Here is a 26,787-nt window from a genome sequence, read left to right on the forward strand (position 1 = left end):
TTTCCCATAATGAGGATTTGGGCTCAATGAAATGTGCATATTAGGAAAAGCAGACGGAGCAAAATGTTGGTTCGTCCTGGAAAATAACTAAATTTTAGATATGTGAGGTTTTTGTTTATGAACAACTGAGTGTGTTTTACTTTACAGTTTGGCTTTCTTTTCAAGGGAAAAAAAATCTTGAAGATAATTCCAAGAAAGATGTATTCTTCTTGTGCCAATTTTCTTAATGTATATCCCAATTTCTGGTTTTTAAGCTCTCTTGGAGGGGGGATAGAATACTGTTTATGCAGCTATATGGAGAGCGGGAGAAAAGGACATGGATCTAGCCTGGAGATGAAGTTAATGTTAGGAAAGAGGTTTTTAGAATAAGGATTGGAAAAGAAGACAAGGACAAATAGAAGTTACAGAATCTTCCCCAGATCTAGAAATTTCACAAAGCTCCCTGGCCAGGCTATTCCATTAGTAGGTTTGTGTGGAGGGTCCAAGTAGGAGAACAAACAACTATGAGCTATTTATCTCCATATACAGAACGTGGACTTCTGTGGTCTGGACCCATTTGCAAGTGGAATCTCTATGTTCTTATTTTACATATTAATCCATTTAAATAATACACAAATTATCTCACCATGCATACTCAAAGACGATAAAGCCATTCCCAACTGTTCTAGACCTACAAGCCTGTGGTTCAGAATAACATCTCAACTTGCCAACCCAACGACTGAGGGTCATGCCCAACTGGCAACACACGTCCCCGGGGCTCATGGATCACCTCCATTCCAGCCTGGGGACGGTCATCCCAGGAGAAACCTTATACCTTCAGTTTTTCCCACTTTGCTATCTTAACTACCTGTGGCACACTCCTGCAGAGGTACTGCTAGATTCTAGGTTAGCCTTGACCGAGCACTTGCTTTGGGTCAAAAATGCCACTAAGAGCTTTCGGTATTATCTCACTCAAACTTCATTCTCCCAGGAGGTGGGTGTCCCTGACACCTTTTGTTCACTCTTTCGAGCCATCTTCCACTCATTCTGTGTCCTGGGGGCTGACATGTAGGGATACCTGAATAAGGAGTGCACTCCATGACCTCTGGTAGGGGTTGACCAAAGGGGCCCCTAGTGGAGATGGTGAAGGAAGGGGGAGATCAGGGCCAGGGTACGTGCTGGCCTGGCCCCTCTCAGCCAGCACGCAGGCTGGTTCTACCCCTTGACTGAGGGCCCCTGCTCCTCTCAGGGGCAGACCCTACCAGGCACTCCTCCTCAGACTCTGGTAACTGTTCCCGGCCTCCCTTCACCACCTTGGGTCTAGAGGTGTTTATGGCTCAGCTGCTATGAAGCTCGGGGTTACACTCCCTTCTATAATTCTCATTTTGAAGGCAAAGAAACTAATAACGGAGCAAAGTCAGGACTCGAGGCCTATCCAACTGATTCCAGGTTTGAGTTCTTAACTATTTTGCTGATTCACTCAAGGGAAGGAGGCTTGAGAATTGAACCTTATTTTTCAGTCTTGACTTTGAATGCTCTCTGTATGTCATTTAGTTTGCCCAGCTTCCCCTACATCTGTAAGTAGAACCCGGTGATTGGACCCCACCTTTCCAACCCCATTTCCCACACTCTAGGTCTTATATGTTAAGATGCTCAGCATTCGCTCCCCACTGGGCACTTTTTATTTCTGGACCAAGGTAAAGGTATGTACTTGACCTGGGCTGCCCTTCCCCCTTCACTTGCCTCTGGCACACCCTTGAAGACCAGCTGGGGTGTTACTAGGAAGATCCAGCCCCTTTCTGCAGGTGGGGTATGTGCTCTGCTCTGTGCCCCCGGGACAGAGGGCAGCACTCCCCAGTGACATTTACTACACGCTGCCCAGAGCTGTCCTTGGGCTCCTTAAGGCAGGAGTCTTAGGTCTTACTCTCATCTTTGAATTCTCAGTGGCCAGCCCTGGGTCTGCCCATAGCAGATGCTGAATAAATGCTTGGATGAACAGACACGCTCTTGAAGAAAAGGCTTCGTCGTTGGCTGTTGAGCTCCCTGACTAGTCTCCAAAACAAAGATAAGAATTCACGGTGTAGGAGAGCCCACCACTTCCCCAGCCCAGGGATCCCTCAGAGATCCCACCTACCCTCCTGTATAAGACCCATACTGGGAGGCAGTACGCTCTGCTTCGTTGACAGACATTCCAGAAGAACTCAAAGTACAAAGCCCGGTGTTGGGAGCAACCTGGTCTATCTTTGTAGAGAGAATGCAATGTGGTTTGGATGACCTAAAATGTCCCTGTTGGCCATGGACACATCCCATAAAGGAGAAGAGTTTCCATGAAGGAGAAGGCTTTTCACATAAACGAATACGAAAATCGGCAATGGCCAACCGTGGCTGATTGGGCAGTGCACAATTTTTCTTGGAAACTGAAACGCTGTAATAGCTTAAGAGCTCCTGCTGAGAGGCCCCGCGGGTTTGCCGGGGTAATCATGCTACATATGTTCTTCTTGCTTGTTTGCCCTTGGCCCTGTGTCTGTGTCCCTCTGAAAACGGATGCCTGCTAACAGGATTCCCAAGTAACAATCAGTCATTGCTTCTTTACCCTTTTATGTAACTTTATTTCCGTAATTCACCTCAACCCATTGGGGGAAACAGTATGGAGGTGCCTCAAAAAATTAAAAATAGGACAACTGTATTATTCAGTAATATCTCTTCTGGATATATTTCCCAAAGGAAATGGAATCAGTACCTGAAAGAGAGATATGCGTTCCCATGTTCACTGCAGCCTTGTTTACAGTAGTCAAGACACGAAACAATCCAAATGTCCACCGACAGATAATAGATAAAGAAATTATGGCATATGGGGCACCTGGGAGGCTCAGTCGGTTAAGTGTCTGACTCTTGATTTTGGCTCAGGTCATGATCTTAGGGTCCTGGGATCAAGCCCTGTGTTGGGCTCCGTGCTCAGCTGGGAGTCTGCTTAGGGAGTCTTTCTGTCCCTCTCTCTGCTCCTTCCCCCACTCTCTCTCTCTCTCAAATAAATAAATATATCTTAAAAAATTATGGTATATATAGAAAAAAGAATATTATTCAGCCATAGAAGGAATATGGATGTTCCATTTGTAGCAACATGAATGAAACTGAAGGGTGTTATGCTAAGTGAAATAAGCCAGACACAGAAAGGAAAAAACTGCATGATCTCACCTATACATGGAATCTAAAGAAGCCTAGAACAGTGGTTACCAGGGGTGGGGGGGGGTAGTGAGGGAAATGGGGAGATGGTGGTCAAAGGCCAAAGTCACATATATGCAGGGTGAATAAGTCTAAGATCTAAGGTATGGTGTGAGAACTATAGTTAATTATATTGTACTGAATACCGGACATTGGTTAAGACAGTAGATCTCTGGTGCTTTCATAACAAGAAAATATAGTTAACAATGTCAGAGTATATGTTAATTAGCTTGACTGTGGTAATCATTTCACTACGTATATTAAATCATCATGTTATAACCTTAAATATATACAATTTTTATTGAAAAAAAAGTCATGGTAGAGAAAGTACCAGCCACATTTAACATTAGGCAGTGACTTTTTAAAAAGTGTTTATTATGGGGGCACCTGGGTGGCTCAGTCGGTTAAGCATCTGACTTCCGCTCAGGTTGTGATCTTAGGGTTCTGGGATTGAGCCCGCTTTTGGCTCTGCACTCAGCAGGGAGTCTGCTTGTCCCTCTCCCTCTGCCCCTCCCCCAGCTCGTGTTCGCTCTCTCTCTCAAATAAATAATATCCTTTAAAAAAATGTTATTACGGTAAAAAAACCTTAACATGAGATCTACTGTTTGAACAAATTTTTAGTGTCCAGTACAGTACTGTTGACTCCAGGCACAATGTCCTACAGAGGACCTCTAGAGCATCCTCATTTTGCATAACTGAAATGTTAGCAGGAAATTGAAAAAATAAACAGGAAATAGAAAAGTAGACAGGAAAGGTAATGGGAAGGTGGTCACAGGAAGTCACAGTATTTCATTCTGATTCGAGAGTATTCCTTTTCATACACTGTTCCCTGTGCCTGGAATGCTCTTCCTCTCATGTCCACTGCTGTGGCTCCTCTTTGCTCCTAGGGCCCCATGTGCCTGGCCCTTATCCCGTGATGCCTTTCCAGACCCCCACCATTCCGCTGAGCTCCCCAGCCTCTTAGGTGTAGCCATCATGGCACACGTGTGGTTTGATATCTGTGTCCCACCATCCCCTGTTAGACTCTGAGCTCCCTGGGGAGGTGACAGTGCCTCATTTATCTTCGCCATCCCCGGCACCCAGCCCAGGATATGCTCAGCAAAACTCTGCCCGATGAATGAGCCTATCAACACCTCAATGTTTCAGGGACTGCCACCCCCTCACCACACTCAATTCTTCTCTGAACGCTTCCCGTTCTTCACACTCTACCTCAATCCCATCTCTTTCTTGGGTCCTCTCAAAAAATTTAAAAAGGATTACGTCATGGTTATTACATGTGTCTTCCCACCTTGATCGTGAGTTCCTACAGGAGAGGGACGATGTCATATACTGTATTTCCTTTGTCTTTCATTAGCATTCAACAATAATCAATATTTGTCAACTGACTTTTCTTTCATAAACGGGAAATATTTACATGAAAATTGCTTGTGCGTGTTTGCACACACAACGGTACACACTCAAGTTGACTTACGAAGTAGGGCTGAACACCCTGAAATGGATGTTTACTCCGGGGGAAATAATTTAACTGAAGTTTCTCATGCATTACAATTTTTCAGTTATTTTTGCAGTGAAACCTGCTAATTGCCAATAGCCTCTGTAAGTCCTCCAAAGTGGATCGCAATGAGCACAACCATTCATCAACAGCTATTCTCTGTGCTCACATTTGCCCTGCACCCTGACGCTTTCCTCCATGTATCAATCTCCCTGGTCTGTTTTCCCTCCAACCAGTTGATGCCCATGAGATGACACAACCCATAGATCATATACCCCCCGTTTCCAGTCTGAATCCTTAAACCTGAAGCTGAAATACATGCCTGAAGGACTTTGCCTAGCAGGGGGATTTGCACAGAATTAAAGAATTTTATTCTGGGGTTGAGTAGTCATCCTCTGGCATGGCCAACCCCTCACTTAGGGGACTGGGAAAGTGGGTCCCAGTGAGATAAAGGGGTGGCCTCAACTAGAGCAAGTGGCAGGCCTGGGCATCTATCAGTTTGGAGAAACAAAACCCACTTCAGCCCAATTCTACAGAGATTTATAAAGCACCAACATTTTGTGCCAAATGCTGATCACATAGTAGTGAGGAGGACAGGCCCTGTTCTTTCTCCTCCGAGTTCAGAGTCCGGCTCTATGTGACAAGCACAAGCAGGATGCTGACTTTTCTATAAAGGAGAAACTATGTGGTGTGTGTCCTGTAAACTCAATAACAATAGCCACCATGTGTTGAGTATCTACTGTGTGCCAGGCACTGGGCTATGCAACTTACACGTTTTGTCTCACTGATGAGACACATGTACTTATGATGTAAGCATGTCTGGCTTCCATTTCCAGATGAGGGACTGCATGAGAGATGAGGCAACGTTCTCACACTGAAGGGGCAGAACAGAATTTTACTTTGCTCATCCAATCCCAGACCTAGTTGTATTAACCTTTAATATCTTTGACTGCAGTCAAAAGTTGTATTAACCTTTAATATCTTTGCACTGCTGTCAGATATGTTATGGCAAAGATGAGGAAACGCATACACGCTCTCTTCCTAGACCTGCCCTCTGAGGTCATGGTGCTGTGTGTTTGTACGGGATACGTGAAGTAGAGCCAGGACCAAGGCTGTAAGACCCGGCAAAGAAATAAAGACCAGCTGAGTCCTTGCACTCTGAAAATCAACACCTGACCTTCTAACCCAGAGGGGAGGAGAACTGCTGGGACTATTAGAGCCTGTCCGTGTGAGACAGGGATTGGAGAAAAATGAACCCGAGTTTGTATTGAATCAAATTCTAATACGATCACATCCAGTAGCCTCACTGAGCTCCCCTGTGGAGCCTGAAGGGGTTGTAAAGGATAGAAATCCTTTTGTCAAGACTTTGTGGAACTCTGCAGGACTGGGTAGGAGTTCGCATGTGCCTCACTGACCCAAAGTAGTTGGGAGATCAAATAACATACATAAGTGAATTTTCTAAGCACCTGCAATGTGCTTAAGTGCCAAACCTTATTTTCAATATTTTAGAGTTTTGTTTGTTTATTTTTTTAGGGAGAGAGAGAGCACATGTGAGGCAGGGGAGGGGCAGATGGAGAAGGAGAGAATCTTAAGCAAGCTCTACGCCCAGTGTGGAGCCCAATGCCGAGCCCAATGCAAGCTCAAGCTCACGACTCTGAGAACATGACCTGAGGTGAAACCAAGAGTCGGACGCTCAACCAACTGGGCCACCCAGTTGCCCATTATTTTCAGTATTTTATACAAAAAACATTTGGGTGCAATAGTCCACACTGACAATCGAATAATCACCAGAAAATGGCAACCCAGAATCTGCTGTTGAGTCTAATTGGATAAAAGAGCTCTGAAGGAGAATGGAGACATGACTTTCCAAGGAAAGGTTTGCTGTTGTCCTCTGAGGGCCGACTGTCACTGTTTTCAGAAAGGTTTCCTGGTGTGGTTTCCTCAGCCTGGGATTTTGAGAAACAAAGATACAGATGCCAATCTTGGCTCCAACAAGTATAGGTTGAGTGACCTTGGGGAAATGACACAGCCTCTTTAAGGCTCAGTTTCTTCTGTGAAATGAGGATAATAGCGCCCACCTTATAGAGAGATATAATATATACAACAAATACTATATAATAATATGCATTATATATAAAGTACATGCATAGATGGATAGATGGGTGCAGAGACATACAGATAACAGGCAGAACCTGGGAAAGTGCTGTCACATGCTCTGTAATCCCTTTCTAGTCCTTCAGCTGAAGCACTCAGGTGGGATGCCATTTACCACCGAGAAGAACAACGGGTGGGGGACAGAGGAACAGACAAACCCCAAGGGACTCAGTCCCATGACCTCAACATGGAAATGAAGCAATATATTTTTAAACGTTGTGCAAAGTCTCCGGATCATCCAAAATCCTGCCCATCCATCCTGACCTAAACTTCTAAGCTTGCTCAAGAAAGGAGGAAGAGCCGTGACCGAGTTATGGTCCTAACGTTGTACACTGTGTCATGAATATGAGGACAGGCTGTCCCAGAGACCACCTTGTCACTTTGCTCTTTGTAGCCCAGTATTTCCAAGCATTTAGCCTGGGAGCCCTCGATTCCAGGAAGAGCTCGGGATCTCCTGAGAACATTTATTCAAAGGCATATTTGTGAAGAAAGAATACTTTTATGCAATTTAGACCAGGGTGTCACAGAAATGACCAAAACAACAAACCTCTACATATATTATTGCAAACTAAGTAAGCCACATAAGGCCAACCCAGGCCCAAAGAATCCCTGAAAAACATTCACAAAGCCAACCAAATCTGGGTGTCTCTCCTTTGGAAATGAGTCTGTCTGATATGCAACAACTCTGGGAAGCCCCCTTTCCTCTTTTTGTTTTGGCTCTCAGTGGGTATTTACGAATGTCTGGGACCTGTGCTAAGGGATCTGAGTTTTATTCATCTTACTCTGGATAACATGACAGACTTTAATAAAATAAAGCAAAGCTTTTTAAGCTGATAAACCTCTTGTACTTAGCTGCAAGGCCCACTTAGTGAACAAAACAGGTTTCAGCATATTATTCGGATTTATAAAATAGAATGACCAACGAGACCCAAATCATTACCAAGAAGTAATCCAATTATTTCAGCAACCATATGTTTGATTATGCATGCTCCAGAACTTTCTCCCCCCTAACTTGGAAGAGATCAGGCTGGAGAAACTAGGAATAGTTCACATATTAAAACCATGTGCAGGCTGACTTCAGCAAAGCACGACTGATAAAAATACAGTGGATTAAGGTCCCATGTCACCCCCGGAGATTTGGCTCATGTCTTGAAAGCTGAGAATGAGTAAGCAGATCAGGGAAAGATCGAGAGGAGAAAGGAAACCCATTTCTTGGAAAGTTTATACACAACTAGAGCTGAAGATTGGGAGCCGGGAAGGGGAGGGGCAGGAAGGAGACTCAGTACTTCCCCAAGGGTGAGAAGTGAGTAGCATCCTCCATTTGGAGTAGAACAGTTTTAAAGGGGTGGGCTGGACAATGTAGTGTCCACAGCTGTTGTGTCTATGGTCCCACTTCCAAGTGCCTAACTTTTTGATCGCTGCATTAGCCAGATGGACAGCACCTTGAGGATGTCTGGCTCTGCGTCTCCTCCTGCGGGTCAAACCCAGCCAGAGGAAGCCCAGCCTAAGCTCCTTACACTCTGTTCTCTCTAACAGTGGAAGGGAGGGCAGGCGGGGAGGAGGAACAGGGGAGCTTCAAACAGCCTTTTGGAAAAACCCAGCAAAACTTCCAGCAGCTAAAATTAGTTCTCACGAGTAATGGATTTCATCCCGAAGCACCGAGGGGTGTGGACGTCCCGTCTGGAGGTGATTAACACCAGCGCTAACTGATGATTCTGAACCCTGGGCGGATTTCCAATTCGGCTGTTTGCATTGAGACTTTTTTCCTTGGTTGCGGGGCTCTGGCTTCCTCCCTCCCAGCTTGCTTCCTTCCTCCTCCCTTTCCCGCCCTCTCTCTCCCTCAGGATCTCATCAGATCCGGATCCGTAAGCGGTTGTGTACGGACGGACAGCCGCATTTGGGAAACGTCTGGGTACTGCCACAGCACGGGCTTTGGCCTTTGGTCGCGCTGTGCACTTGGCCCCTGGCCTCTGCTGACTCTCTTACAGAGCTGAGGGTGCCTAGACAGCGAGCCCTCAGAGCACGGCAAGGGGACAGGAGGGCCGGAAGGCAGTCTCAGCAGGGTCGGGACAGCGCACGCCACACTGTTCTGCACAGTCACCTGCTTCCGGTCTGTCCTTCCTTGGTCCTCTCACCCCCTCCGCAAGCATTTCCTGACTTGTTCCTAGAATTCAGGGCCTCTCCCCTTCCCGCCTCCATCATCTGCACCTCCTGGTCATCCACCCATCACGGAGTAAGGGGTCCAAACTCCTGACTTGCCGCGGCACCTGCTTCTTCACACCATCTACACGCCGCCTCCCTCCCGACCCCGGGCTGCCGCGCTACGTACCAGATGCTAAATACGGTAAAACATCATCAGGGCCTCTTCTGACGCTTTTGTCTGCCCACTATGGTAACAGGTGAATTAACAATCCTGATAATTCAAAGATATTTCTTCCCCATCACCAAGTGTTAAATTATGTTTCAGATCGAGTGGTACATCTCATCTCAAACACAGGAAGCACGTCGTATCTTCAGATAATTGGTCTTGAAGGATAAACCATCAATCTCCCTGCACGATGGCCAGTATTTGAAGATAGCCTGTCCAGAGCCGAATCCCCATCACCTCTGTTGGGGAGACTTCCTTAAGTCCAGGGCAGGGTTCACAGCTCTGCCCTGGGAGCTCTCGCCTCTTGTTTCTGTGACAGCCAACAAGACTGGATTTTAACTGATTTGTTTACTCTCTGTTGCCTCCAGCAGACAGTAAGCACCTCCAAGGCCGTGTTGGTAATGAATCCATCTCTGCACCCCCATCATAGCACTTGACACATATTAGGCTCAATAAACGTTAGTTAAGTGAGTGAATGTCAATCCCCTGCCTTCCACTCTCCAGGCTAAATCTCCTGAAACATTTAGCTCCTGCTAAAATGATGGGTTTTCAGGAGACGATGCTGACATGAACAAAAGAGAGCAGAGGAAGTGACATGTTTTTCCATCTGGCCTGAAGCCACGCCATTGAGTGTAAAGGTGATATAGGTGAGACATTCCCTTCCTGCTTCTCCCTCCAGGTGTCCTCTCTACCCCAGGGCCTTTGCGAGACAAAGACATTGGTGGATTCACTGGCAGGAAGTTACCCCCACCACTTAAAGTGCAGAAGTGCTTTACCTCGATTGTCCTGGTTGTAAAATTCCCTCCATCACCACTGGCGCACACCCCTCCACCCACCTTCCAAAACCAGACAGTATTTGTTTGACTATGTCCTAAGGGGTTAGAGGTGAATCAACTGTCAACAGGTGACCAATAAACTCTTTCTCTAGAAGCAGCAGGGAGAGGGCCCCAGGCCCACAGACAAAGCAGAAATGTGGTCAAGTGGTACCTGTGTCTGAGATTAAAGCTAACCAAAAGGCATTTTGCTACACACAGGATCCACTCAGCAGAGACGTTGGGAGGGGAGACTAGGCATCTTTCTGGAAATCCTTGGAAAGCGCCACACAGAAATGCAGTTGGTGGAATAAAGTCAGTAAGCCTGAGAATGACAGCTACCAAAGCCCGCTGCTGTACAAGTGATGGAGCCTGAGGGATGGAAGAGCGAACAGGATAGGGCTGCAGGGCGGGAGGCAGGAGATGGAGGCGTGCGCCCTGGCCGGCATGGGGCCCCTCTGACCGGCCGCCAGGAACAGCCATGCCGTAGCGGGGCAGAAAGACTCGCCGGTAGACAAAGCCGTGGAGACGACTATAGGCTTTGCGAAAACACATCAGGCCATCCAGCTCTAGGGTTCTGATTCCTTGTTTGTAAAGGAAACTTCTGCTTTTAATTTGCTTTCTCGTGGAGCATTTCCTCTTGGGGGGAGAACATGCTAGTTTGATGACATGCCTATCCAATTACCCCATGGGGCCCAGATCTCATGATTTAGTAAACTGATGCTCCAGGTTTGTTTGCTTTTTTAAATTTCTTTTGAGTCTAGTGTGAATCAATTCGCTGGGATTGTCTGAGCAGGATGAATAAACAGATTAATTTAGTTTCTGAACTTCGAAAGCCGAAGTCCAGACCATGGACCCACGGCAGCCTAAACAAGGCAATGTGTCCATCCCACAAAGCTTATAAATCTAACGAGATGATTGCTGCCTGCTGGCAATGCCAGTTAATGATTCCTATTAGTGTTCACACTCCTCCTGATGGTAGTAACCACCATCATGATGCCCCATGCCTGGGTCTTTCCCTGGGGATAATTATACTGCATTCTCTCCTACTGGAGTTTGGGTTCATGCTCTTTTCTTGGGACATGTGTATCCATAAGGAAGCAGCTGTCAATGGTTTAAAATCATGATGACTACCTTGGCAAGGAGCGTCCTTTGTCTCAGAAAAGGGACCTTCCCTGCAGATGAGGCCTTCTTAGCGCCACTCTCACAAAGCCAATTACATCGCGTACATTGGCCAATCGATATTTACGTGACCTAGCTTCAAAGATGGAACAATGTCAGAGGCCAGTCAAAAAGCAAGGGGATTATTGTAAGCACTTGGCCTGGAGGTTCTGGGAGGCAGGGAGGTCAGAGGTCACAGCATGGGTAGGGGCCCTGCCACCCACGGCAGACCCACCCTAACCATCCAGCCTGCCCTAAGGCTCTAATGCCTAAACTTCTTAAGACCTCAGCCCAGTTCTGACGCTGGCAAACCTCCCCTGTTTCTCCATACCATGCTGTATCCCCGAGCATAATTTAGGCAAGCCGTCATTAACTCATCTCCTTGAAGTTTCGAGAAGAAAGGCAGCGTGTGTGATCACAAAATTCAGTCTGGTCAATGAAATGCTGATTCTATTATGTCCTCGGAACTTGTGCTTTCTTGGCTGAGCTGCGCCTCCAGCCTGGGCACTGACATGCCTGTCAGGGGCTCCAGAACACTCTGTCCTTCTTAGTAGCTTAAGTAATGCAGGCAAAGATGTTTTTGTTGTTGCTGCTGCTGCTGCTGTTGTTGTTGTTGCAAGTCCTGATACCCAAAGAGATTCCTGACAGGATAAGGACCCATTCGATGTATTTTTAAAAATGAATATCCTTGATAGAAAAAAAAAATCCTCCTTCCAAATGATGGATAACATAGACTTGAGTGCAGAGATCAAAAGAGAAGCAATTCAGCAAGTACCTGCATTGACAAAATGCAGAATGTTTTGCCTGGCGTGCAGAGAGGAGAGGAGGACCTTTGGTACATGGCCTGTCACAGCTGCTTTTGCTGTGATGGGATATCTCAGTGTGACAGGTTGATCAAATGAAAAAAATGCTGCACGCCAAAAAACCTTAGAGGCTAACCCATTTTCCATCGCAGGTGATGCGAAGAAGGGGAGTTGAGCGCGGACCCCCACGGTGGAGCTGGCTTCCCCTGTGTGCTGCCTGTGGGTCATGGGCCCCTCAGCAGCCGGGCTCCCTGGTCTCCCCGTGAGGGATGGGAGTGGGGCGCCTGGGCGCAGTGCGTCAGGGGGAAGTAGCAAGAGTCTGTGAGATCCATGAGTTCTAGCTTCTAACCCTAGTTCAACCTGGAGCCAGCCTCGTGCCGGGAACACCAACCGAGGCCCCAGGCTTCTCACAGAGGATTTTCATCAGCCCTGAAACGTGCCTCAGGCAACCTCATTCCTAAGCCTGCATTCTCTGAAATGTCAGTCTTACCCAGCCTTTTCGACATACCTGGAATGGTGCCCCCTCCTTCCTGAATACCCCTGTCCTCCATGGTGGCTTCATCCCAGGAATTCCTCCAGCTGCACACAAGCCTCCCCGCATGTCCCTTCATCTCCTCGTGAGTCTTCTTGTCCCGCCATTCACATTATTAATATTCTCATGAGAGGCAACTGGGTGGCTCAGTCAGTGAAGCATCTGCCTTCGGCTCAGGTCATGATCCCAGGATCCTGGGATCGAGTCCTGCATCAGGCTCCCTGCTTGGCGGGGAGCCTGCTTCTCCCTCTCCTCCCCACTTGTGCTCACTCTTGCTATCTCTGTTGCTATCTCTCTCTCTGTCTCTGAAATAAATAAAATCTTTAAAAAATTATATCTAGAATTTGGCCTATCACTCACAAGGATCTGAACATCTTGGAAGGAACGGCTGAGATGTCCAAAGTCCATTCATTCTCCGCTTGAGACTCTCAGGGCTCTGGAAGCCATCCAAGGAAACAGAAGCCCTGCCTGCCATTCTGGAGTCTGATCCAGTCGTTTAATCAACCTGAGACTAATCCCTGGAGCAAAGCTAGTGGTGACCAGGAAACCACCACATTTAAGCTTACCAAGTTTATACTTAAAATAGAAATAAAGAAATACAGTACTGCTTTACTTAATATTGTATTTTAGTCCCGCCAAGTATTGTCTCGTTTACTGTCATTAGAAGGATTTGGATGGGGGCGCCTGGGTGGCTCAGTCGTTAAGCGTCTGCCTTTGGCTCAGGGCGTGATCCCGGAGTTCTGGGATCGAGCCCCACATCAGGCTCCTCCGCTATGAGCCTCCTTCTTCTTCTCCCACTCCCCCTGCTTGTGTTCCCTCTCTCGCTGGCTGTCTCTATCTCTGTCAAATAAATAAATAAAATCTTTAAAAAAAAAAAAAAAGAAGGATTTGGATGTACTATGTTCAAATTATATATATGTGTGTGTGTATGTATATGTGTATATGTATACACATATATACCCGGATCTCTCCTCCAGATTTCTTTTTTTCTTTTTTTTTAAGATTTTATTTATTTAACACAGAGAGACAGCCAGCAAGAGAGGGAACACAAGCAGGGGGAGTGGAAGAGGAAGAAGCAGGCTCCTAGCAGAGGAGCCTGATGTGGGGCTCTATCCCAGAACGCCGGGATCACGCCCTGAGCCGAAGGCAGACGCTTAACGACTGTGCCACCCAGGCGCCCCTCTCCTCCAGATTTCTGACCTCTCCATCTGCATGCACTGCTCCATGGATATCTCAAAGAGGACTTAAGTTTAACACGCCCAAGATGAAATTCTTGATCTCACTGATCCCCCTCAACTTGCTCCTCCACTACCCTCTAATTCTTTTTTCTTAGCCATTTACATGATTGCTTAAGCCAAAGACTTGGGTTTACACTTGAAACTTCCATCTCCTTTATCTCTCTCGTCCAAAATACACCTACCAGTGGACCCCCATCATTGCCTCCCTGATAGAAGCAACCCTCACTGCTCACCTGACAGAGCCTCCCAACGGTCTCCACCCTTCACTGCTGTCCTGTCCAACCCCTATTCACAGAGTAGCCTGAATAATCGTCGAGTGAAAATCAGGTCAGTTCACACATCTGGCCCAAATCCTTCTTTGGCTTCCCATTAAACCTGTGTTAAACCTAAACTTTCTGCCAAGTCTCTCCTTCCCCAGGCTCTTCCTACCTCTTGGAATATAACTTTCTGATATCCTGTTGTGACTCCATACTGTAACCACGTGGGCCGTTCTGATTTTGCCCTACCTGTGGGCCATGGCAGACACGTTCTTTACCTCCTGCAAATCCGTTTCCTGCTTTCTTCTTCCCCAGCACAGCTGTGATCTGTCCCTCATCCACATGGTCACCTGCTTCACTGGGCCACCTGTGATAATCCCATTTTTTCTTCTAGGGACCGCTTTAGAAATGAGCATGGGAGGCATTTCTGGCCAAGGAGATGTGAGGGAACATTGGCTGAGGGGCTTCTGGGGAAGACATTCTAGCTCTTACAGGCACAGGGAGCTAAACATCACCTCTTCTTCCACCAGCTGCGCTGTGTCTGTCCCTGAGGGCTGCATCATGTTTGGTTGGGGAGGGCACAAGGAAAACCCAATGCACTGAGGATGGCGGGGAGCAAGGATGGATACAATCTGGGACTGAGGTTCTGACTTAGGCATTGGTGGGGCTTTCCTACCTATGCACTTGTTATTATGTGAGGTATGACTTTTTTAAATGCTTACGCCAGATGGGCCTCGTTTGTCTGTTACTTGTAGCTGAAAGCATTCTCCCCGCTCACGCTATTCACTCTGCCGGGAGTACTTCCCTCTCACGCTTTATCTGCCTAACCTACTCATCATTTAGGTTTTGTTTTAGGTCCTCTGCTTAGAGAAGACTTCCCCAACCACCCACTGGAAATAGGTAACCTCTGTTCCACTTTGCCAGAGCCCCTCGTGCTCTTCCTTTAAAGTACTTTGCACATTTTAAAATTCCATGATCATTTATGAGGTTTCTTTGAATGCCTGTCTCTTCCACGAGACCGTGAGCCAGCTTCACAAACATGAGGGCTGTGTATGTGTTGTTGAGTGTGCATTCCCAGCATCTAGCATAGTGACAGGTGCATGATACATATTCAGTAAACATTTGCAGAAAGAAATAAACAAACACAAGCTGGATATAACATGGAAAGAAACATCCTCTCTTCTCTCAATGACGTGGCCACGTCTGCATGTGAGGGCACGTGTTAGCACAAAGAGCTGGACAGGAAGTCAGAGCTGGGCTTGGTTTCAAATGTCGATTCTGATACCAAGTGATATTATTTAGTCTCCCTGAAGTTTGATCTTCTCTCAGTGGGTTTAATAATAACTATACCTATCATGTAGGATTGTAGGGAGGGTGAAGGGAGAGAAAACCTTGTAACCATATTTATATTCTTGCACTGTTATACAGACATTTGATGTCACCAGTATTATAAAGTAGGTGCTATGTCCATCCTGAAATGTCCATGTTTTAAGGGGATTCCACTGCAATAATTCTATTGCTCAGCACAACCAAACCATTTACTATAGACTGAATAGCATCCTCCTCAAATTCATAGTTTTCAGCCCTAATCCCCAATGTGACAGTGTTTGGAAATGGGTTTTTGAGAGGTAATAAGTTCAGTTGAGGTCATGAGGATGGGGCCTCCATTATGGGATCAGTGCCTTTATAAGAAGAAACACCAGAGAACTTACATGTTCTCCTTCTGCCTTTCGAAGACACAACAAGAAGGTGGTGGTCTGTGAGGTAGGAAGAAGGTCCTCACCAGGAACCAAATCAGCAGGCACCTAGATCCTGAACTTCCCAGCCTTCCAAACTGTGAGGAACAAATCTGCTGATTGAGTCACCCAGGCTACCGTGTTTTGTTCTAGCAGCCAGAGTTGTCTAAGACACCAGTGCTTATCCCAGTAAAGCTGTCTCCACCTCCTCATAGCTGTGCAGGTACCCTACCCCAGCGCCAAGACTTCGGGGAGACAATTACATATGCAGTTGTATATACAAAGGGAATCAGTCGACATTAGTGTAGACCAGAGTGGTATTTCAAGATTCAGAACAGACATGAAGGAACAAGCAAGCAGAAGCCCAGATGAAGGGCTTCTCTAGATGACACCAGCTTTGGTCCTCTGCAGGAAGGAGAGCGGCCCATCATTCATTTTTTTAAATCTTCCATGTCAAGTTTGGCAAGGTAGGACCTCTGATAAGAATTTCAGTTGGGGTTTTAAGAAGCCAGAGTAAAGGACACATGGGCTGTGACTGCCTTCTGTGTACCCGGGAAGCTCGTTAATGAGGTATGCAGAAGTGTGTGTGTGTGTGTGTGTGTGTGTGTGTGTGTGTGAATTATTAGGGGAGAAGGTCCACGGCATTCACCAGATTCTCAAACAGTCTGTAACTTCCCCTCCCCACAAAAAAGGATGAAACTACCGTAGAACACAATTACCATGCTTCGAAAGTGAGAGCACTATGTGAGTATAGTATGCGAGTTTTATAGCTCAGATGAATCTGGCCTTTACCTATTTCCATAAGTGGGGGCTGTGGGGGCCAAGGACATTATAATGGATAAATCCTGTGATAATGGCAGGAATCTACAGGAGCTGTCAACTAAATCCACGCTAAACTACAAAAGCTGACCAGTTGAATGTATGCTGTAGGAAGACCGCTTGCCTTCCAGATAATGAGACAAAGCCAACACAGGGGGGATATTTCCAGCAGTCCCTGAGGATGCCACATACTGTCAGACCTTTCTCTGATCACAATCCCCCATGGTCTTTCATTGTCTGTAGCAGGCTCTATCTGCTAGAAAGCCTTCCCTTCCTCGGGGAGAAATGCATTTCCTATCAATTACAGACACCAGTTGGCCCAAACCTACCCTAGGAATATGCTCCATAGTAAGCATTTGAAAGTATCACCACAAAAAGAAATTGTAATTAAAAAATTACTCTACAGTGGACTTAAGCAAAATACAAAATAACAATAAAACCCCAAATTGATCACCCTGAAATAATTGCAACAACCCTATGATGGCCTTTCCTGGGTTGTGGAGATGAGGCACCAGAGAAGAAATGGGGAATCTAAAGGCTCAATTTTGGTTTTCATCACATTGCTTCTCATTTTGATTCTTTTGGAGATGTCCTAATTCTTTCATAGTGGTTTGTATCCCCAGGAAAGTCAAGGTGGCACATGAGAAGATGCTCAACATTGTTAGCCATAAGAGAAATGCATTGCAGCATTATTTATAATAGCCAAGATACGGAAGCAACCCAAGTGTCCATTGACACACACACACACACACACACACACACACACACACACACACACAAATATTACTCAGCCATAAAAAAGGATGAGATCTTGTCATTTGCAACAACATGGATTGAGCCAGAGAGTATTATGCTAAGTGAATTAAGTCAGACCAAGAAAGACAAATTTATGATTTCACTTATATGTGGCATCTAAAAAGTGAAACAAATAAATACATAAACAAATAAAAAGCAGAATCAGACCTATAAATACAGAGAACAAACTGATGGTTGCCAGATGGAAGGGGGTGAGCGATGGGCCAAATGGGCGAAGGGGAGTGGGAGGTCCAGACTTCTAATGATGGAATGAATAAGTCATGGGGATGAAAGGAGTAGCACAGGGAATATGGTCAGTGGTACTGTAATAGCCCTGGAAGGTGAGAGACGGCAGCTACGCCTGTGGTGAGCACAGCGTAACCTATAGAGTCGTCAAATCTCTATGTTGTACCCCTGAAACTAATGTTAATACTGTGTGTCAAGTCTACTCAAACAAACACATTACAAATAAATTTTTAAAACGAGGAAGCAAATCACATCCACGACGAAAGCACTTCACGTCGATCAGGGTGTCTATTCTAAAGCATGGGAAATCAGCGTTGGGAAGGGTGTGGAGAAACTGGAACCCTTGTGCATTGCTGTTGTGAATGTAAAGTGAGGGTGCTGCTTTGCAAAACAGTGTGGAGATTCCTCAAAAAGTTAAATGGAAGTACTATATGATCCAGCAACCCCACTTCCAGTATGCACCCAAAAGCAGACATTTGTCCACCTGTGCTCATGACACCATTATACACAATAGCCACGAGGTGGAAACCACCCAGTGTCCACTGCTGGCTGAATGGAAAAACACAATGTATTATATGCACATAATGGACAGTTACTCAGCTTTAAAAAGAAGGAAATTCTGGCGCCTGCTAGAACACGGATGAATCTCGAGGATATTATGATAAACGAAAAAGCCAGTCATGAAAGGACAAGTACTGTATGATCCCACTGACACGAGGACCCTAGAGCAGTCGAGGTCACGGAGACAGAAAGTAGGAGGGTGGCTGCCAGGGACTTCAGGGAGTTAGTGCTCAACGGGGACAGTTTCCCTTTGGGAAGATGAGAAAGTTCCGGAGATGGACGGTGGTGATGGTTGCACAGCACTGTGAGTGTGCCTGATGCCACTGAACTGGATGTTTAAAAATGGCTAAAATGGTAAATTTTGTGTTATCTGTATTTCGCCACAATAAAAAAGAAAAAAAAAAAAAGGAAGGAAGGAAGGAAGGAAGGAAGGAAGGAAGGAAGGAGCCAAGGTGGTGAGCAATACTTACAAAATATAGGCAATCACCCCAATGGACCAGCAGTCAACAGCTTTGCTGTACGGTTTCTGGGCCAGGACCTCAGGAGCTGTGAAGTGAGAAAGGAGAGACACAAGCCTGACAATTTAAATGCCTAAGACAGAAAACATTTTTTAGATTTTTCTTCTCTTTTTCTGTCTGCAACAAAAAAGTTCAACCAATCAATCAGTCAGAACAGGTGCTAGGTACTACAGTTCAGACGAGACTGAGTCAGAGAAAGGTATACTCCACAAGGAGCCTGGGGTATGACTTCACCTAAAACTAATTCAGGGAAGCATTTCTGGCCCTGGGGTAGGGCCTTCCTGGGTGTTGTGGGGGCGTGAACGTGAAGCTTCCTCCTCATACCTTCATGGAGCTCACAATCCAGAAGAGTTGAGACCTGAAATCTGGTCCCTGGGAAGCCTGCCTTAGGCCTGCTCTCAGCTCACTCTGCGAAGTTTTGGGCAGCTGATCTGTCAATACTAATATTTCATTTGCTCATCCATGAAACAGCAAAAATGCTCCTTAATCCCAATTCCTCATTTCCACCCCAAGAGTCCACCTTCCCAGGGGTCTTGGCTTATTTTGTCCTATTCTCACGCTTTCTGTTCCTGGCCTTCTGGTTCGAGCCCTGTGCTGGACACCCACACCCAGTGTCTCCCGACTGGCAGTGGCTGCCGTACATATCTGTGCAAAGAGCAAATAAATACAAGAAAAAACAGTGCATCTTCACAAGCAAAATCTCCTTTTCACCCAAATATACTTGACGGATGTGTCTTCAGCATAGACTTTCCAGAAAAGAGACTGGACAAAGCAAAACTAGCTGTCTGCTGGATTGTGTGTTCTACGTGTTTGGGATGCATTAACTCACTTACCCCAACTGGCCTGGGGGAGGGAGGGGAAGAGCTTAATTATCATTATCATGACGACTCCCAAGTCGCAGGTGAGGACCAAGAGGGACTGACAGGTCCAGGAACCTGCCTAAAGTGATCCAGCGAGAAAGCGGTCTCCATACCAACTTTGTCTCCAAGGGACTAACCTGAATGAAGCCTCTGCCGTGACCTGGGTCATTCATACATGTTTTCTACTATAACCCTTTCAGCAACCCTAGTGATGTTCATTCTCTGCACCTGATCTAAGGGAAATGAGCCTCGAGAAGTTCTCTTTCTGATGCCACCCAGGAGATATGGACCAGCTGGGATTTGAACCGGGTCAATCTCACCCTTGTCCTAGTTACATCCATCGGAATATATTTATTGTTAAGGCAAGTGCTTCTTTAGTCTGTAAGAAAAGTCCCATTGCAGAAAAACTAACAGGGAAATCCCCTCTTATATTCGTTATGATAAATTTTCTAAGCAGGACTAAGGATGTATACAAACTTTTGCTGAATGTTTCCGGTTATGATAAGAAATCCAACCCACAGATAACCCCCAAATCTACACTTTCAGCCCCCATTCCTCCATACTTCCATTTAGACTTAATTTTTTTCTTTTTTATCAAGAGCAAAATAAATACGTCTATATGTCCTTTCTTTGCTTCGTTCACCCTCAGCACAAGAGTGAAAGGAGAGACAGAACCATAAAGCTAGGGAACTCACAAATTGGAGAAGTGGCCCTTGGTTAATTGAGAGCTGGTAGCATCAATACTTCCTCTTCCTATAACTGCTGACAGCAAATTTTCCAGACACTTCTATTATGGCGACTGACAAAAGGGAGCCGTTTACCACAGTAAATGTCCTGCTGATTTGGGAGGTATGCTCTCTCCAAGCTGATGTTTGGGTCTGAGCGGCCACAAGGGCACAGACGGTGGGAGGTGATGGCATCTGCAAGGAGCTTAATTCTGAGCCTCCAGAGCCATCCATGTAGCCTGATGGAAAGTTCAAAGGAGGCACAGAAGGCTCACTGGCGACGTCTGACCCAGTGTCACTTCCCTGCAGGACAGATGGCAGATATCCTGAGCACAGAGCCACTCCAGGGCACTGAATGCCAAACAGTGGTGTGGGGGCAGCCAGAGTTCAGGGTGAGATTTGGGGTGTAAGCTCATGTCACCTACCAGGTGTGACATGGCGACAGATGTGGGGAAGGAGCCCTGAGAAGGAAGAGGTTGGCACCTCCAACAGCTGATTCCACAGTTTATAAGCAAAGATTGAGCCGACCCCCTGAGCCAGGATGTGTAGAGGGGTAAGAGTCACACCCCCTGCAAAGCAGGTTTCAGTCCGAGGAGGAGCTGATCTTGTGTTCTTTGGAGCTCCCCAGACTCAGCTCTCCAGCTCTTCGGGCATGGGAAAGGCTCCTTAAAAGAACATCCTCTTCCTCCTTCTCCCCCTCCTTCCCTGCCTTTTAGAAAGAGGGAAATTCTGGCCACCATCCCTTATTCAGAAAACAAAAGAATAAAGAACATGGTGTCCCTCCAGAAGTCCATATACCCAGGGGCACGTGCACACTCAGCATTTCACCTTCGGGCTGGCGGAGCATCCTGCGTTTGGAGAACTGTGCAAGGCCCTGCATGCACTTGAAAAGCAAGTGGCTGATGTTTATGCGACATGGAACTGGGATGTTGCTTGAGATGTTTAGACTCTTGAAGCCACAGATGACACATATAATTTTTAAAACATGAGATTTTGTTTAAATGGTAGAGTTTATAACATCAAGTATACTTTTTTTCTTTAAAAAAAAAGGTATCTGGATCTATCTCAGATGCTTGTAGTCTTGCGACTGACAAAAGGGAGCCACTGACAGAAAGATGCCGGGATCAGTAGCATGGGTGTTGGGGGGGAAGTTCTAAATGATTAACAAGCAAACATCGAGGTAGGAATACTGGGGGTAAAAGTCTCCGTATTTGTGCCAAACATTTCTTCTTTCTGGTGTTGTGTCTTATCTAGGTTCTGTCCACAACAGCACAATAAACATTTTTTAACCAATGGTTGGCAGGTGAACCACTGGCCTTCTGGCGAGGTTCTTCACTGTAATTGAAACAAATGGAGAGAGTTGGACAAATGGAGAGAGTCCTTGGATGGGTAATGTCACAGTAAAAGAGAGAAAGCAGACTGATCTGGGAAAGGATATTCTCACCAACCTAAAATATTTTAAAAACTGTATAATGGCAGCACACACTAATGACCTTGATTCCAAGTCCACTTTTAATTGGATTCTTGAAACCAAATGGTCTCCAGGTGCCTGGGTGGCACAGTAGGTTAAGTGCCTGACTCTGGATTTCAGCTCAGGTCATGATCTCAGGGTCGTGAGATCGAGCCCTGAGTTGGGCTCAGTGCTCAGCATGGAATCTGCTTTAGATTTTCTCCCTCACCCACTACCCCTCTGCATGCCCCCACTTGCATTCTCTCTAAATAAATAAATAAATAAATAAATAAATAAATAAAATCTTTAAAAAAACCCAAATGTTCTCTGGGTCACTGTTTGAACAAGCCTACTACATCCCTTTAGCTACTTTTCATCTCATAGTGATTCTTGGTAAACATCAATTTTCAGGCAATATTCAAAATCCTCCTGACAAGTTGCTATGACTATGAAATCATGTTGAACCCCTGGGATCCACTGGGATATTTTCTTTCCTGTTCTCCTCTGGGTCCTGCAGTTGGCTCCCCTTGTTCAGCCAACCTGTTGAATTCTTCTGGTTCTTGGCCCCCCTCCTACTCTCTCCCCGATCCTTTCAGCCCGTAGCCTGTGCTCTGCGAGAGTCCACTTCCGGCTCTGATCTTTTGAGAGACCAAGTGTCACTTTGAGAACCAGCCACGCTCCCTCATATTACGTTATCAATCTTATACCATATAATTCTTGGCAAGAATTTGGCTGTAGTTCTAAAAAGTCACAGCATCCAATTTACAAACTTTCAGACAACAAATGACCTTCCAGGCGGAGGAGGCCCAGAGCACGGTCGACGGGGGCCTTGCCAAGTGGGAAGTGTTCTCTGAGCCGTGCCCACCACAAATCCACCACCTCCCCAACACTGTCAGATGCCGAAGAACTTCTTCATCAAGGAGAAACATTTTTCTCTTCTGCCTGTACCCAGCGCAATTCATGCACTTCACGTGTAGTGGGAGGGTGACAGTGACTCTCGCCACCCCCACACCTCCTCATAGAGGGAGGCTTTGAACTGAAATAACTTAATTGGAATTATTGACACTTGACAAAGAGCTGTCATGAAAAGACACCGCAGCCTCTAATGCCACCCCCCAGGCAGAGCAGGAAAGGGCTTAGTCTCCTGGTACAGCCTAGATGGGAGGAAAGGACTCGAGGCAAGAGGGCACTTGCGTTCCTCCAGTGCATCTCAAGTCCCAGTCCCTGGAGGCTGTCAGGGGCTGTCAGGGGCAACAGACCCACCCGGAGGTGCCGAAAAGGACATGAGCAAGATTGGTAGTGGTTGAGTGGGTGCAGCTCTGCCTGGGTGACATGTGTTGAGTTCCCAGGTCCACTCACCAAAATCCCACAACACGCCAGCCTCCTAGACCTCCTACCGTACCTTCTGTATTTCTTCTGCGCTGCGTGACTCACACTGTCAAATACCAGGCTTCATGACCCCTGACCACAGGCGCATCGCTCGGGTCTGTATTTTTAGGGCTTAGCACGTTCTATGTGGTTAACAAATGGCTATTCCTGGCATGAATTTGGGGGATAAAACAGTCAGAATTAGCCCTAATTCTCTGCATGTGGCCGATTGTCATGTGTGCCGTTCTCCTTGTAAAACCTTTTCTCAAAGGGATTTCAGAATTACTACTTTTAGGTCTAAAGAGCAGAAAAGATATTCTGTTAAGTGATCTCTCAGAACTTCCTTCCTGCTCCGAGCTTGGGGTTAACAATTCTATGTTCTTAGCCGTCCCTGACAGAAACAGCATCCCATTGGCTGGTTTCATTTACTCCAGCAAACAGAAGTTCATCCCATAAAGGATGAAGCATTACTCAGCCATCAGAAAGGATGATTACTCAACATTAGCACCAACATGGACGGAACTGGAGGAGATTATGCTAAGTGAAATAAGTCAAGCAGAGAAAGACAATTATCATATGGTTTCACTTATTTGTGGAAAATAAGGAATAGCAGGGAGATCATTAGGAGAAGGAAGGGAAAAATGAAGGGGGGAAAACAGAGGGGGAGACGAACCATGAGAGACTACGGACTCTGGGAAACTGAGGGTTTCAGAGGGGAGGGGGGTGGGGGATGGGCTAGCCCAGTGATGGGTATTAAGGATGGCACGTGTTGCATGGAGCACTGGGGGTTATACACAAACAATGAATCATGGAACACTACATCAAACGCTAATGATGTACAGTATGGTGACTAACATAACATAATAATATAAATAAATTAAATAAATAAAAATATACAGCATGTTCTCAATAAAATAGACTTCAATTCCATCAGTTAAAAACAACAACAACAACAACAAAAAACCCACAAAACTTTAGCAGAGCATCCCCGAGCTACTGGAGATCTCTTCGGACTGACAGATGTGGTCCTCCTTCCCGAGGCCTTTCTCCTCTTTAGTGAAACAGTTGGTTCAAAATGTAAAATAATCGAATTTACTGCTGTGAGACTCACTACCAACCTACTTTGGAAAATTCCACTGGGTGGGAAACGTCCTACAACCCAAGCTGTTTTATTTTGGTTGAGAGCAAGGGTTCCTGGTAAAGGGAAGGACTCCAGAGGTTTCAAAAAGGAAGAAAAAAAATTTCAGAAACCTTTCATCTTGTTTTTAAAACAATTAAATTGCCCATTTTCCTTACTGAAAGAGAAGAAAAAGGCCTAACCAAGTCTAACTGGAAGTGGGAAGAGCAGTTGTCTATTGGCATGGGGGTGGCACTCAATCCCCAGGCTCTAAAAAAACAGAAAAGGAATTTTCCCTTTTCCTGTGCTCTCAGGGATGTGCTGAAGAGCACTTTCTGCAGAGAGAGGAGATGGAGAAGATCTCACCCTGTTACCAAGTTCATGTGCAAGGCCGTTTGTCCTCTGTGGAAGTTGAGTACCACTGCTCTCAGTACCTCAAAGCTGACCACCTCCAGTGGGTGAAGGACAGGGACACATCAGGAGGTGATGCCTTGGGGTGGGAGGAGAAGCCCTCAATTCCAGAAAAGAGAATCCTATGGCCCAGAACCATGGGACCTAGGCAGTGTTTCTTGCGTTCTTCAACTGTGTAATAGCTTGGATTCTGTTTCAGGCACTGGCTTTATGGCGTGAACAAAACAGATGTGACCCCTGCCCCCCATGGCTCACCTGTTTTCCCAGGTGCTGAGTGTGGACACAAGCCACAGAAGTCACACCAGCCACAGCCCCCTTCTTAAGGAAGACGATCAGACCACACCAGACACGATTGTGGCCAGATGGGAGAGATGTTGATTTGTAACTCTGTATAAAACTCTGAAAATACTGTACTTACTCTAAATAAGACTTCAAAATATCAGAGGAGGGATAAATTACCTCTAATAGTCAAACGGTGGGGAAGAAAGGCTGTGGCTAGTGTGTCGTGAGAATATGCCCTTGTGTTGTGCTCTAAGATAAAGTAATCGGTTTAGTGCTGAGGAGTAGGAAAGGTACAGAGGCTCGTTTTATCATTAAATGGGACAGAAAGATGTAAAATGGTTGCCTAGAGGTAGGTTTTAACTTAAAACTACTTTAGTTGTCTGGATGAAGAAGTTTTAAATAGACACATTGGCTCTTCAGTGAAAGAAATCTGGGATCCCCCACTTACGACACCTGTTGACTCGAATGAGTCATTTGATCTCTTAAGCCTCCAGTTTGCTCATCTGTAAAATGGGTACTTTCACAGAGCCCAACCTTCAGGACTTTAATGAGGCTTCATGAAAATAATAAACATAATAAATTACAGATAGAGCTAATAGCTTATTATGTAAGGAGGAAGGGTTGAGAGAACCCCAGGAACAAAAATGGAATGAAGGTTTTATTATTTTTTAGAATTAAGGATGCACAGATCATTGATATCATTTGGTACTTTGCCTTGATTCTAGCTTTATGTAATGGAAATGATTCATTAATGGGAGATTTCTACCCTGTGCATTAGAAATCAGACCTGAACTGGGCCCCATGAGTGATGGAAGAGCACGTCTGAGGACTTGACTCTTTGAGTTGGAGTGAGTCTTCAAACCCCCTATACCAGCCTCCTATCCAGTTGGTCCCTCTGTTGAGTTACGGATCCTTCTGTTTACTTATTCACCAACATACTTCTACAGTGCCCTCTCGGTCCAGGCATGCTGCTAGAGACTGCATCCCAGGAACTGCCTGTTCATCACTGCCGACAGAGCCACGGGCATGAGAACAGTCTGTCATGGCAGCAAGGGTGCGATGCCTTGCTCCAGCCGATTCTTCTTCTCATTGGCACCAATTATAAGTTCTTCTTACAGGGAGGTTAGAAAAATTTGTTCCAGAAGACTACTTATAAATAAGAGCATATCCTAATTTTTTCCCTAATTCTTTGGCATTTGCAAAACTCCTGCCATTTCCCTTACCTACAGAGTAGAGCTGACCGGACACTAAGATTAACAGCCCTCTACCTTTCCTTGAATGAGCATATCTTTGAATATGGGTCTGAAACATCCAGCCTGCCTGTGACGTCAGCAAGAAGAGGCTAGCAGACAGGCCACTTGCCATCCTGTGACCTAGTCCAAGGTCCATTTGTGCCTCTTACTGGCTGGCCTCACCTCCCTGAGGTGGCAAGGAGAAAGACCCTTGACTTGAACTTCGTGTATGTCACAATGGGGAAGAATAGTCCCTAAGAGGTGAGAGTCAGTCTTGGTCAGAGGTAGTGGAGACCTAACTATCATGGCTCATGAAAGTGGATCATGGTACCTGGGGTCAGGGGGACTGGATCCAAGTTCCACTCTGCTAGCCACGTTAGGCAATGTGATCGCATATTATAGGGAGAAGCCTAACAGAGAAGTAGGGAGAGCAGGGAACTTCTCTAGCAGAGCACTTTAAAAATGATGAGATTGTGAGACAGGAATCCATCAAAATCCTAGAGGAGAACATAGAAAGAAACCTCTTCGACATTGGCCACAGCAATCTCTTTCATGACACATCTCCAAAGGCAAGGGAAACAAAAGCAAAAATGAACTTTTGGGACTTCATCAAGATAAAAAGCTTCTGCACAGCAAAGAAAACAGTCAA

General features: G+C 46.0%; 1 protein-coding gene across 1 annotated transcript in view; it reads right to left on the minus strand.

The window, feature by feature from the left end:
• Positions 1-26,787, minus strand: part of CAMK1D (calcium/calmodulin dependent protein kinase ID) — a 412,299-nt gene that overhangs the window by 19,235 nt on the left and 366,277 nt on the right. The window contains exon 6 of the mRNA XM_026478648.4: positions 18,646-18,721. Coding sequence (XP_026334433.1) covers positions 18,646-18,721 — 76 coding nt within the window. The remainder of the gene's footprint in view (positions 1-18,645; positions 18,722-26,787) is intronic.

The sequence above is a fragment of the Ursus arctos genome, unplaced genomic scaffold (assembly GCF_023065955.2).
Source record: "Ursus arctos isolate Adak ecotype North America unplaced genomic scaffold, UrsArc2.0 scaffold_30, whole genome shotgun sequence".
Classification (NCBI taxonomy): Eukaryota; Metazoa; Chordata; class Mammalia; order Carnivora; family Ursidae; genus Ursus; species Ursus arctos.